The sequence below is a fragment of the Pterocles gutturalis genome, unplaced genomic scaffold (assembly GCF_000699245.1).
Source record: "Pterocles gutturalis isolate BGI_N339 unplaced genomic scaffold, ASM69924v1 scaffold9630, whole genome shotgun sequence".
In the NCBI taxonomy this organism is placed as follows: Eukaryota; Metazoa; Chordata; class Aves; order Pterocliformes; family Pteroclidae; genus Pterocles; species Pterocles gutturalis.
The window spans coordinates 452-14194 of NW_010140774.1; the positions used below are offsets into that span (position 1 = coordinate 452).

The following is a 13743-nucleotide window of genomic DNA, read 5'->3' on the forward strand; positions in this document are numbered from 1 at the left end:
GTAGAGGAAATAGAGAATTGTCTAACAGAGAACTCTGCAAATAATACTTCTGGTAGTGGGCTTGTGTGTGAATTTACTGTTAATACTGGCAGAAAATTCAGACTGTTCAAGTTAGGTGAGCACCTCTTTAATCCTTAATATGTTAGGAACTGTAATTTTGGATTACTGAAGTCGCTGACTGTGATTTGTATGTTACTGTACATAGTGTGTCCTCTAGATGTCAGATTTCAAGGGTTTTTCCTTTTTAACTGGGCTGCCTTGGTTGTAGGTTTCAGCAGGTCATTTTGATTTTTCATATAATCTTCAAAATACAGTGGGATTATGTTGCAACAGGATCTTATATTTTAAATTCTTTTATATTTTCTTGTTTGTCAGTGTGTGCATTAAGCAATTAATAAGAGTCTTCTGTGTTACCATGTGGCTGAGAGCTTGCTGATTTTTCAGAAAGGGGAAGTCATACAGGTGTTCATGAACTAGTGCTTTGATTAGTAGAGCATCAGTCATGCTCTTGGTTAGTTTCTTCTTTTTTATTTTATTTTCAGATTATCATTGTGGCTCAAGAGACAGCTAACACTCTAATAGGGGGTAATGCCAATGTTCATCAGATATTGACTGAATAAAAACAAAACTGCTTTTAATAGAGCTTTGAACAGTGTATCTTCTTCTAGCAGCAGTTCAATGTGTGTCTCATACCAGTAACCTTGGTGGTAGTAGTTTTATTTACACGGTTCTGATTTTAGGATTCTTTTTGTATGTAGAACAGCCAATAATATTTCAAAATAAATTAGTTTTCCATGAAGAGATTACAAAAAAAAAAAAACAACACAGAAAAGACAACACTAAAAACTTTTAAGTTGTGGATTTAATTAATTCCAGGCTTATGCTTACTGTTGACTTTTCATTGTAACACTGAAGAGTCAAACAACTTTTTTAGGGGCGTGGGGGCTTTTTTAGGAACCTTGCAAAGATCTAGAATATTTTTATTAAAATTTATTTAGTAAAAATATATTTCAGGAAAAAATATTTTTTCCAATCCGCTGCATCCTGGTTTGCCCTCCAAGAGCACTGTCTCTTGTGACCTAACCCCGCTGTGCTGGCGTAGCTTCCCACATGCTTGCTGAGGGGCAGAGATCAGTGCAAACTGGGGGTGACAGAAGAAAAGGGATGTGTACTGTGCCTTCCTGGCCCAGGTTAGTGTTGGCAGAGTGCAGCTGTAGCAGTTTTGTAGAACAGACTTTTCTCTTTCACGTGAGGCACATCTGTTGTCTTGGAAAAGGAGTGTATTATGGGGTGGCCAATGCATTGAATTATTCAAGGACAGATTTAAGTTGCTGTTTTGAGAGGCATCATATATAGACAGTCTAATAGTGAAAGAAGTGTGTGTAGATTCAGTTCAGTTTAAGCTTTCAAGGTACATTCAGTAATGCAGAACATAGTACTTTCCCAGCCGAAGAGTTCTTATGTAGAATTATTCATGAATAGTAGTTGCACTTTTTATTTTGTGTACCCTAGTCTGTGTTAATTTCCATTGTAACCAAGCTTGAAAATAGCTTTAATTCTTGTTTGCATATGTTTTGTTTCTGATCTATTCCACTTAAATTGAACTTTAAAAAAATATTTTTATTTTCCTGGTTTGGTAACCTTCTACTGCTGTTCAGGTTTTAAAGAAAATGGTAAACATGGCACACCCCTGGGCAGGCTGCATTCTTCCTTTGCTTTCTTCTCCAGGGCTGATCAAATTTTTTTGGGGGGTAACTGCGCTAGGTCCAGCTTTCTGAAGTTTGGCTATGAATTGAACATTGAGAGGCAAGCCTTGGGCTCGAACTGCTAGCTCAACTCTGGGCAGAAATGCAAGGAGATCTTCAGATGCAAGTTATCCTGCATCTTCTAGCAGGAGTTGTAGTTACTAGTCTGACACCGTCACTCAGGAAGACTTCAGATACTGCTTCAGAAGGTGTGTTTGCTGATGGTGATTCCTTGTACGTTTCTCACCAGACATGTGGCTTTTCGTCCACTACTGGAGACTGTGGCTTCCAGATAAAGCAAGGGAAAAGAACCTTAGTTCTTCCTAAATTGATATGTATGCCTTAGTCTTCTGTAAAATCAGTAACTTCTTAAAAGAAGTGCTCTTAATGCCTGTCAGATAACATCTCAACGTGTCTTGTATAGTTGTTCTAGCTAGGAATGAAATGTAGATTTGATCCTTTAGACTCATTGCTATTTTAATGTTTGCTAAGCCTGCCTAATCCTTCAGAATGTCAGGTGTCTTCAAAATTAATTGCTTAAACTGGTGCCTGGCAAGAAACAGATTGTCAAAGCCTATTTTATTCATACTCTCTTTTAAAATACAAAAAATAAAGACATGAAAATAAGGATGTGAATATGCTTCATGACCACAATATGGAAGGTTTCCTCTCCTGTAGATGTCATGACCTGTAAGAGTTGCTGGCCTGTGGATGGGTTCATAAGATTCTGTAGTATACAAGGACGCAAAGGTTTTTGTTTCCTAAATTTCTTTATTACAAGTTACTACAAATAACCGCTGTAAAGCAAGTATATACTTATGGTTAATTACTTTAATATATGCCTATATATATTATTCAGAGTGTTAACAGTACAGCACTTGCCAAACTTCTACCAGGAGTGGTGCCAACTGATGACAAAGTCTCATGTCACAGATGTTCCGATCACAGAGCCAGGCATCCCCAGTGAGGGTCTGGCCTGTCCAGGAGATCTCGTGTAGCAAAGTCCTTGCAGGGAGAGGTCTAGGAGAGAAGCCCCATTTTGGGTAGAAAGCAAGTTACTTTTATATTGTTAGAGACATAAGGGGGCATAGGACACAGCCACCTGGAGCCATCAGCAGCTCTTACTAACTCCTGTTTTTCCCCTGGAACAGTCCATAGATGATGCTGTTTTCTCAGACCAGTGTTTGCTTTCCCAGTCTCTTTTTTTTCGGCAGGCGCAGCCAGTAGCTGTTGCAGATTCTTGTTTCCCCAGATGTTTTCCACCATTACAGTCTATTTTTTACCTTTCCAGACAATAAGTTGTTGCAGTCTCTTGGTTTTGCCTTTATCAAGCATATCTTGGGATGTCTCAGGTTCTTAGCTACCCAGCTGTCCTTCAAGGATGCACCAGGTTCCCAGGCCAGGTTCTCAGGCTAGCAGTTCCCAGGCTGGCAGACATCATCTTCCGTCAGTAATTTTCCATTATAACCTTCCCATTATGACCAGGTTGTCTTTATGGCAGCTCCCAACAGATGATGGATGTGTAACATACCAGAGAAAAAAGCTGTCTGTAGTTGTCTTCAGTGTTCTCAGAAGAGTCATGGTGACTAAGAAAACCTCATCACGTTCCATGAATCCTTTAATTCTATTCCCCATGAAACATCTAATATTAAACTTTTCAAAAGAAACTGCTTCCTTTTTTGCAAATTAAGAAAATGAATTATTCATATGAATTCACTGTAGTCGGTACCTAAGTCAGGTAAACGGAGTTGTGACCTTCACTGGTATCAATAGGGCTGTTGGGCAACTTAAAATAAATGTTTTCTTAGGAAGATGCTAATTCTCCTGTATTATGATCCACTTAAATCAATAGCCTCTGCACAGTTTATACTTTTGTTCCTCAATAGAATATTCAAGAGTAGATCTGTTTCCTTTTCCAAAGCAGAACCCTGCTAGCTGTCGGAGGACTACTCATAATCTTTCTTCTTGTGCCAAAATGATAGAGAAAATCTTGTTTCTTGGTGGTTGATTGATCTTAAATCTGGTTCTTTGCTTCAAGAAGCAGTTTGGTTTTTTCACAAGGCTTTCTTTAAATATAATTTGTTGAATTATTTTTGTTCATACATTCAGTCAAAAGTCTGTTTTGACCTTAGCACATCCCTTTTACGTTCCATTTGTGTAGAAGGGAACTAAATTCTGAATTGGTTAGAAGTAAAACAGTTCTACTTAGTTCTACCCAGGTACTGGGCTGTCCACTGGAAGAAATAAAATATTTTGGTAGCCAAATTAGATGTTACATTTTATTTTCCTCATATTAGCTTTAAAACAAATGAGGATTTTTTTTTTTACTCTTTCTCAAATTACTGTTGTGACCTATTGGGTCCAGAGATACACGTTTCAGACAATACAGATATTGACCAAATGCTGCAGAGAAAATAAATAATTGCCTTTTCTTTTTCAGAGCGATCGTTGTCTTATTCTGACGAGTCTCGACTGTCAAATCTTCTTCGGAGGATTACTCGGGAAGACGACAGAGACCGAAGACTGGCTACTGTAAAGCAATTGAAAGAATTCATTCAGCAACCAGAAAACAAACTGGTTAGTAATTTTTACTTTTCCATAGCACTGGAGTGCTTCTCAGATTTTCAGAAAGACAGTTTTTATAAAATGAGTATTGGGATGTGTCTGTGAGGAGTACCTTCTATACAAAGAATTTCCTTCCACAACAAAGGAAAGTGTATTCCTGGATTGCCTGTCCTTTTTCCGGCACTCAGGGAATTTTTTATTGCTTGATTACTTATGACATACTGCCTTAAAGCAAACTACTGGATGCGTGAGCTGTAGGAATAAGTATGGCATGCATTTGGATTTTTTTGACTGCTCTTAGCAATATCCTTTGGATCCTTCAACAAGGAAATAGAGGAAAAAGGAAGTAAAACGTGTTGTCTTGTCCCAGAACTGTTTCTGTATTATAAATTAAAAATATGCAGATATTTATACGGTCTTGTGAACAGCTCATCTTAGGGTTACTCAGCTTTGTACCTAACAACTTTGTATGGGGATTCCCTTTTATGGGAAGAGAACAAAATTACTTTGTTTTCATTACATCTTCGGGTTTTTTTTAATGGGTTGTTGAACTCTAATATCCTCAGGTGTTTCCTAAGGATCTGGGGGTGGACGTGGGAAGTATCCCACTGTGGGTGTATGATTTTATTATTACGTATTTTGACGTGAAGTAAGAGTACTTTGTCTACCACATCTCCTGCACTATTCTGGAGAGCTTAGGAGTTCTCCAAGTATTGAAAAAGCAAGAAGTGATGGTTTGATACCCTGCCACTCGTTTACAGGCAGTGCTGTGATATTTCAGTAGTGGGTTATTGGGCTATCCATGTGTATAAGTTGGTTCATTCTCTCATTATATATTAATTAACCAGTAGCAATTGTGCACTTTTCCAAAAGGCATGACACTTCAATGTTGAGACTCTTCTATTCTCGGCACCTAGGTATAGGCAGACCATGTTGCAAGCCTAGCCAATACTTCAGCTTTCTGCTGAAATAAAATCCTTGTTAATATAAGGGTTTGGGGAGTAAGTGGCTTTCCACTATTATTTTTGGTTGGTTTTTTAGATTACTTTCAATATCCTCAATGCATTTTTTTGCCATAGTTTTTTTTGTACTTGTGATTTATTTAGGTTTGTTGGTATCTCTGCACATATTTGAATTACCATTCTAATAGCTGACTCAGTGATGACAAACTTTGTACTTGTTAGTGGTCAGAATGTTAAAAGTTCATCAATGAAAACTTTTTTTAGATTTCTCCCAGCTCACTAATGAGAACAAGATCAGATGTCAAGTGACAGTGTCAAGCCTAACACTTTATAATGGACAGTGTTTAGCCTGGCAGTAACTCCTGCCGTTCTTGGCATTATGAGGTGTAGTTTAGCAAGAGTTCATTTCATTCTCAGGGCTGAAATGTGTGTTCAACAAAACAAAGTAGTAAAAGTCACTAGGCAGTGGCATTGTCACGTAATGGCATTGTGCTCCAGCTTCTGAGTTGCATAGATGCCTTCTCCTGTCTCTTTTGTAGCCACTTTTGCAGATACCAGGCACGCTTTTAAAGAGTCTCATGAATTCTGGGGAGCCAAGCATGTGGGCCTCTTTCTCTCCACCCGCACCCCAGAATAGTGATGTTGCTCAAAACTTAACAACAAAAACCAGATAGCATCCACTGTGTTAAAGATGAGTGTCTTTCTGAAAAAAAGAGAATGAACCTTTTTATTAACTCATCAAGAAAACTTATTGTTAGTATCTTATATAGTTGCAGCTAATGTATTATTTTGCAGCTCTACTCATTAATGTGTTTTTTTTTCAGTGCGTATTAGGAAACAAGTATTTCTGGTTACGCTTACTCAGAAGCACTGGTTCATTGATAATGTTTCATCTCCCAAATAGTACCCTATTTCTCTGAAATTCAGAATTGCCTAAGGAGAAATTTTAATACTTCAGATCTTATTATCTGATCAATTAAATATTCTGCTGATACAATTGATTATTAGTATAGGAGACTGGATCTTTGGTAGACACTAGTGGCAAGTCTTAGATTTGTGATGTAATGTTATCAGCAAGAACTAAATGTAGAACAAACCTTGACATCAGGCTCCCAGTGTATTTTCATGGCTACTGTAAATAAATATGGAATATAACATGTAGGATAATGTTACAGTATTGCTTAATATAGTTCATGCTAGTCTGCGGTGGCCAAGCATAATAGCATTCTATTAGCAAACAGAATCGGCAGCAGCGCTTTTAATGCGGATGTAAACAGGAGCTAGTTTGCAGAAGCTATCATGTCGTTATTATGCTTACGCCTTTTACATATCTTGTATTATAGGTACTAGTAAAACAACTGGATAATATCCTGACTGCCATTCATGATGTGCTTAATGAAAGGTAAGCTGGAAAAACTAAGCAGTTTGAAGGCTTTAAAGAGGAAAAATGATGACAGCATTAGGTTTGGATTTGAGTATAGAAATGGAGTGGAGGGAGGAAGGGTTGAAAGAAATTAATTCACTAATTTTTTCAGGGATGTGACAAATTGCAGTATCAGGATGGCACTGGGGAGAGTTAAGGCTCTCTTAGGCACATCAACAATACTGTTAGACTGTCTAGAGTACACTTCACATGGAGAGAACTTGAATTCACAAGGGTGGCTTTTATATTTTAGGTAATATGAAGTCTGTCTCAGCTATGTTTAATCACCTGGGTGTAGTAGTGCGCTGCTGTGGTAGGTCTAGCTTGCAAATTGAACTTTTTTGCAACCTGATCTAATTAATTTGCATCCAACTAAGAGTGTATGTATAGGGACCTCAGGTGTGTGGGGTTTTTTTGGTGTTTAGTTTGGTGTTATTACCCAAAGTCAGCCTTTTGTTAACAATTTTCTTCCTTGGATAGTGTTTTGCAAGTAGATTTGACTATTTATTGCATACTTTAATTCAATTTCATTTATTCCATAGACATAATATTTAATAGAATATTTCAGGTTATTAATTTTATTTTGGTTTCTTCGTTGCTGCCACTGAGTAGGGGAGAAGCAGCTTCATTCATGCGTATATTTTTCTGCTTTAGAAAATATTTTAATTTGTTCATGGTTTCTTCTGTTCTGCTCTCATGTCTGGAGATTCCACATTTCTTTCTTTTCTCCCCAAAAATACAGTAGCAAATTGCTTCAAGAACTGAGACAGGAAGGAGCTTGCTGTCTTGGCCTTCTTTGTGCTTCTCTGAGCTACGAGGCTGAGAAGATCTTTAAATGGATTTTTAGCAAATTCAGCTCATCCACAAAAGATGAGGTGAAACTTCTTTATTTGTGTGCAACCTACAAAGCACTAGAGACTGTAGGAGAAAAGAAAGCCTTTTCATCTTTAATGCAGGTAAGACGACAAATTAAAACAGGAATATTAATGATTTTTACAGTGCAATGCTTGAATCAACTTTTTAAGCTGGAATGAACAATAAGTAATGCTTATTGTTATACATTATAAGTAAATATAATTATAACTGTGAGGGAACTTTCTGATTGAATGGGATTCTTTGATTCAGCAAAAAAAAAAGAACAAGCAGTTGTTCTGTGGCTAAAGAACTAAAGAAAGCAGGATCCTCAGACCTCGAACCTGGCTCTGCCATATCTCAAGCAAATGCCTAGTTGAAATGTTTATTTTCCTGTAGTATATGTGATGCTTCTTACATTTTTCTCTTCCTGCAGAAAGAGTATTTCTGTTGCTTGAATCAAAGTAGTTTGTTAAAAAGCGTTCAACACTGAATAAATCTCTGTCTAGTAGCGTAACTTTTTCATGTGTTTTAGTTAAGTGAAATGTCTAGTGGCTTTGCTTTCCTTTTTAGCTTGTAATGACCAGCCTGCAGTCCATTCTAGAAAATGTGGATACACCAGAGTTACTGTGTAAATGTGTCAAGTGCATCCTTTTGGTGTCCCGATGCTACCCACACATTTTCAGCACCAATTTTAGGGTAAGCTTACTTTGTCCTCTGTATTTTCTTTCTTCCATAGAAGTGTTGGCACAGCATATTGGGTAGTTAACCTTTTTTGAAAATTGCTTTCCAGGACACAGTGGACATACTGGTTGGGTGGCATATAGATCACACTCAGAAACCTTCATTGACGCAACAGGTATCTGGTAAGTTTGGCCAAAGAGTCATTAGTGTAGTTCACTCTGGCTCGCAGATGATGTGGGTTTACTTACAAAAGTCTGGTCCTGTTGATATGGAAGTTGACATAAAACCAAAATGAGTTTCTGGCTACTGAATAAGAGACTTTGTTCCTAATTTTTTAGTAAATTTGCATTTGCTATTTTATGCTATGTATGGAAAAATGGGGTGCTATATTTACGGGACATTTAAACATCAGTTGTTTTGTGTAACTTTTTAACAATTTTTAATAAGTTTATAGGTTTTAATATATTCTTTGTGGAAGAATGTATTTTCTCTTATGTAATTTTAGAAAATGTTTGTGTTAAAGTTACTGTACTGTCATTTAAAAAATTGGGAAGCTTCTTCCTATAGTTCTAGCAGCTGTCTTGGAGTTATTCCCAACAAGTCTGTTATGTTTCCTGTGTCTTAGTCCTAGATTCTGTCCTTAATTTTCAACTGCTCTGGGGCAGGACTGAATGTTAAAATTAATTTGTTGAAGGGACAACAAAGGGAAATACAATTTATTTTAGTAACAACTTAATCATAAAATTTTCATGCAGATAACCTTCTCTTACCTTAGCAACTTTTACCATGGCAATATGCAACTAAAATTTGGTTTTCATGTGTTTCCTTGTTTCCCTGTTTTACTTGCCCCGACATTCTTATACAGGATGGCTGCAGAGCTTGGAGCCCTTTTGGGTGGCTGATCTTACCTTTTCTACCACTCTCTTGGGCCAGTTTTTAGAAGATATGGAAGCTTATGCTGAGGTAAACAGGACTTTATGGTACATACGAGAGTTAACTGTTGTGAATTTCTTAATAAATCCATAGCTGTGGTTCTTATGGATGTATTGCATTTGAAGAAAATAAAATTATATGGTTTTCCTGGGGAAAAGAGGATCAAATTTCAGAGTATACTTAAGGCATGTACAGTGACAATTCTACACAAATCCTCATGAACTACTTAAATAGTGTCATAGCCAGGCTTTCAGCCCTTGTCGTTGGGAATATCGTGTTATAATAAAAATACAAACAATTAGCCAAACAGGAGAAGCCTTAATTTCTAAAAAGCTACAGGGAAGATGTTTCATGGTTGTTCCCTGGTATTTTCTCTGATTGTCCAACTTCTGAGTTTTTCAGAAGTAGTGACTACTGGGGGGACAGTGATTCTTAGTGCTTATTTAGATTAAATGGTAAATCTGTCTTTATTTTTAAAAAAAGTAACAGATTATATTGTGCAGGAAATAATGCAGCAGGAACTGATAGAAAACGAAAACACATTCATTTAACATACTTTGTTTTGACTTTGTAATCTTTGCTTAGTTAACGGCACAGAGTTTATCTGAAGCTGTCATTAAAGGAAGGGTTTTGGTTTGGGGGGGGAAGTGTTGTCTTTTTCTTAATGTATATGTGCTCGTGTATATATGCTTGCAACTAGATTATGCTACATTATATATGTTAACATGCAGATCCTGTGGTTGAAATCGTACTCCCAGCATAATCTGTTTCACTCAAAGCAGAATAAATAATTTGATTTTATTAGTGAATTTACATGTACACCAAGGCTTCTGATGGTGCAGCTTTGAGAGTTAGGGCTCACAGACCTCTTTGTCAGTGTCAAGGCCACAGAAACCTGCGCTGCTGTGACTGTAGGCACACAATTGACAAGGATCAGTCAGAGCAGTAAGTCGCTGCTTATCAGCTGGTCTGCTGAACTGGACAATGTGCATGTTCTTAGTCGCAGAAGAGTTTTAAGATAACGTGTGTTAACTTAAATCATAGTGGAGGTGGCTCCAGCTAGTGTGTTTTCATCTCACAGTGGGGTAGACCAAGGCTATATCTATAGTAATGAGATCAGCACTTCTGGGAATGTTCCCAGGCACTGATGCCAGCTGGCACAAAGTAGCCTGCTAGTAAACTCATGGTCAAGGTAGCTGCATGTGAACAGTGTGATGGGAATGGCCACTTGAACATCCTGACTCCAATCTGTGGCTGGGAGTTGTTTGGGAGAGTGGGAGAAGTGTGCAGACAACTGTTGTAATGGTGTGGCAATTGGGATGATTTTGTTCCAGAGGCCAGTAACATCATAAGCCTCTGTTTTAATTTGCAAGATAGAGCCCCAGTACTCTGTTTCAGTGGCTAAACTAGTGAGCATCATCTAATTACTGCTCTGACTTGCTCATCATCATTGTGTGCCTATATCCCATCTTCGTATGTATGTGAAGTTAGAGATACTGGATAAATGCATCTATAATTGAATAAGATTTATAATATGTCTGGAAAACAGATTAAATATTTTAATATTAAATTTGATCTTTTATGCATGTATCATCACTGTTAATAATGTGTACTGATCTATAAAACTCCTGTGTTGTAGGACCTCAGCCATGTGGCTTCTGGGGAATCAGTAGATGAAGATATTCCTCCTCCCTCAGTGTCACTACCTAAACTGGCTGCACTACTTCGGGTTTTCAGTACTGTGGTGAGAAGTATCGGAGAACGCTTCAGCCCCATTAGAGGACCACCAATTACGGAAGCATATGTAACTGATGTAAGAATTTGAGGGTTTTTTTGTTTTTGTTTGTTGCTGACATGATTTATCGCCATATAATGTTATTCACTGAGTTTATTTAGGCTTTGTGAGTTTAAGTGAATATGTATGTGCTCAGCTTTGAGCAAATGTATTTTCTCAAATAAATGCTACAATAATTTTATTGAAGTATAGACTGTGATAGTGGCACATGGGAGTCATATAGCAGAAAGTAACTTTTTATAGATGTTTTAAATTAATGCAGCTGGGTTTATACTTGTGTTATCTGTCTTTGTAACCATAATGTAATCATTTATACAGATTGCTGTGGTGCTATAAAAACTGAATTCAAATGATGAGTTCAGTTTTATAAAATTTAGGGGTTTTCCATGCTGAAATTGTATCTATCAAATGTGATAGCAAAGTCCTCTTGTTCTAAAGTATAGTGTGGGATGGTGTAAACTCAATAAAATTATATAGTATGCTAAGCAGCTGCTGTACTTCTGGAACAGGAACTGTAAAGGGTGTGAATGATTAAAAAAAAAAAGATAAAAATACCTGCAGTCAAAATCTTGTTGCTGCTGCATGAGCTGTACAACTGGAATTTATGCCCCTGCAGAGTTCTGTGAGGACAAAACTTCTTGGATAAAAAAAGTACATGGATTTCCTGATTAAAGCCAAGACAATTATGTAACTTGTGTCTTAATCTATACTGGATTCTTGTGACAAAAGCTCAAGGAAAAAAACAACAGTCTTTTACAAGAGGAGTTCTGTTGACATCAGTTGGAACTGAACAGAATTCTGAATAATGAATTTGGGTTTTCTAGGTCTTTGCAGATCTTTAACTGAGTAGGAAACCAGGCAGTTGAAGGTTTGTTTTGTGTTTATACTTCTGAAGTGTAATGCCATGATGTGCATTTTTCAGAATGTTCTATTGACAGAATTTAGCAAGGTACAGAGTAGGTGATGGGACAGGATATCAAATGGGTGTGAATATAATTAAATAGCATGCAGTCTTTGTCTCTTTTTAATGGAATTTAATTTAGGTGTGTTTTTAATTTTGCAGGTTCTGTACAGAGTAATGAGATGTGTGACTGCAGCAAACCAAGTATTCTTTTCTGAAGCTGTACTTACAGCTGCCAATGAGTGCGTTGGTGTTTTACTTGGCAGCCTAGATCCAAGTATGACCATACACTGTGACATGGTCATCACATATGGATTAGATCAAATGGAAAATTGTCAGACCTGTGGCACGGATTATATCATTTCAGTCCTGAATCTGTTGACACTGGTTCGTACATATTTTTATTATTGCAGTTTTCCCATTGGAAAATATTATTTTCTAAGCAACCTTGCCCTTTTTGTGTGTGTATTAGATAAATATTTAAAACTTCTCTTCCTGATCACTATCAAGAAATTCTTCTAAATGCTTGTATTCTTTTCTGTAAAGCTTATGCTACTAGCTTGTTTATGCATTTGGCTTGTTGAAAAAGTGGTGCTTAGTGCTTTGTATGTTATATTTATCTACTTACGCCATGACCTGGGAAGTCAGACTTCTTCAGAACATAGCTCTTAGGATGTAGGCTACAAACTCCTAAATCCACATCAGTCTGAATTAATCATGCAACTTTCTCTCTCAGCTGTGCTGTTAAAGCCTGAAAAAATTCTCTGAATGTGAATTTGGGGAAGTAAATACAAAATACTTGCATTGCTGGGAAACTGTTTTTACTAATATATAGTGTATACAAGCTAGAAAAACAGTATTTTAATTAATCTTTAATAACCTATTCTAATAAAAATTAGTTCAGGTAGCTTAACCTCAGTTAAAGGTATTTATAATTTTGTTTTTTATCTCCAGATTGTTGAACAAATAAATACAAAACTACCATCATCATTTGTGGAGAAATTATTTATACCAGAGTCTAAACTACTTGTTCTTCGTTATCATAAAGAGAAAGAGGTAAGAGTAGGTGATTTCTACAGGTTTATTACAAAAGCCTTTATGCTTTTCTTAGAATATATTTATTAAGCTGTAAAACTTTTAAAATCTTAAATATATTTTTTTATCTAACTGTATATCTATGAAACTTCTGAAAAGGCAGATGTAGCTTGTGCTTGGTTTTGGCATTTAGATTCGATAAGGGATTGGTAAGCTGGCCACCATACCAGACAGAGAAGTCCTTAGTTGATGTAATTTTCATACTCAGCATGTTATGTGGATGATCCAGAAAGTAATTAATAGATTCTGTAAGTAAGTAGTACTTAATTACAGAAAACTGAAGGTAGGTGTGTGTATCAGAGTAGGCTATTCATAGATATAGAAGCATAATTTTAAATTCTACATTGGTGATTAATGTATTATATGATTTCATGGTAATCAATTATTACTGTAATTATTTTATATTCTCAAGGTTGTTGCAGCAGCCCATGCTGTATACCAAGCTGTATTGAGCCTGAAGAACATTCCTGTTTTGGAGACTGCTTACAGGTTGATTCTAGGAGAAATGACCTGTGCTCTAAATAGTCTTCTCTATAGCTTACATCTTCCTGAGGCCTGTTCTGAAATCCAGCATGATTCTTTCAAGAAGCGTATACTCAATGTGGATAATGCAAAGTTTGTTGTTATATTTGATCTCAGTGCTCTAAGTACTATTGGAAATGCTAAAAACTCATTAATTGGGGTGAGTAAAACTCTACAGATAAAGTTTGTGCAATAAGTGTAAAAAACACTTTTACTTAGTATGTACCATAATGCATTTCACCAGTAGTGCATGTATGCGTAACTAA

At 36.7% G+C, this 13743-nt stretch overlaps 1 protein-coding gene across 1 annotated transcript in view; it reads left to right on the forward strand.

Moving 5' to 3' along the window:
- Positions 1 to 542: 542 nt before the first annotated feature.
- Positions 543 to 13743, forward strand: part of SMG1 (SMG1 phosphatidylinositol 3-kinase-related kinase) — a gene marked incomplete at both ends in the record, with an annotated part of 46463 nt that continues 33262 nt past the window's right edge. Inside the window, 11 exons of the mRNA XM_010083800.1 lie at positions 543 to 585; positions 4186 to 4322; positions 6616 to 6674; positions 7438 to 7651; positions 8121 to 8246; positions 8341 to 8413; positions 9097 to 9194; positions 10804 to 10977; positions 12023 to 12247; positions 12815 to 12916; positions 13368 to 13637. Of these exons, the coding sequence (XP_010082102.1) occupies positions 543 to 585; positions 4186 to 4322; positions 6616 to 6674; positions 7438 to 7651; positions 8121 to 8246; positions 8341 to 8413; positions 9097 to 9194; positions 10804 to 10977; positions 12023 to 12247; positions 12815 to 12916; positions 13368 to 13637 (1521 nt within the window). The remainder of the gene's footprint in view (positions 586 to 4185; positions 4323 to 6615; positions 6675 to 7437; positions 7652 to 8120; positions 8247 to 8340; positions 8414 to 9096; positions 9195 to 10803; positions 10978 to 12022; positions 12248 to 12814; positions 12917 to 13367; positions 13638 to 13743) is intronic.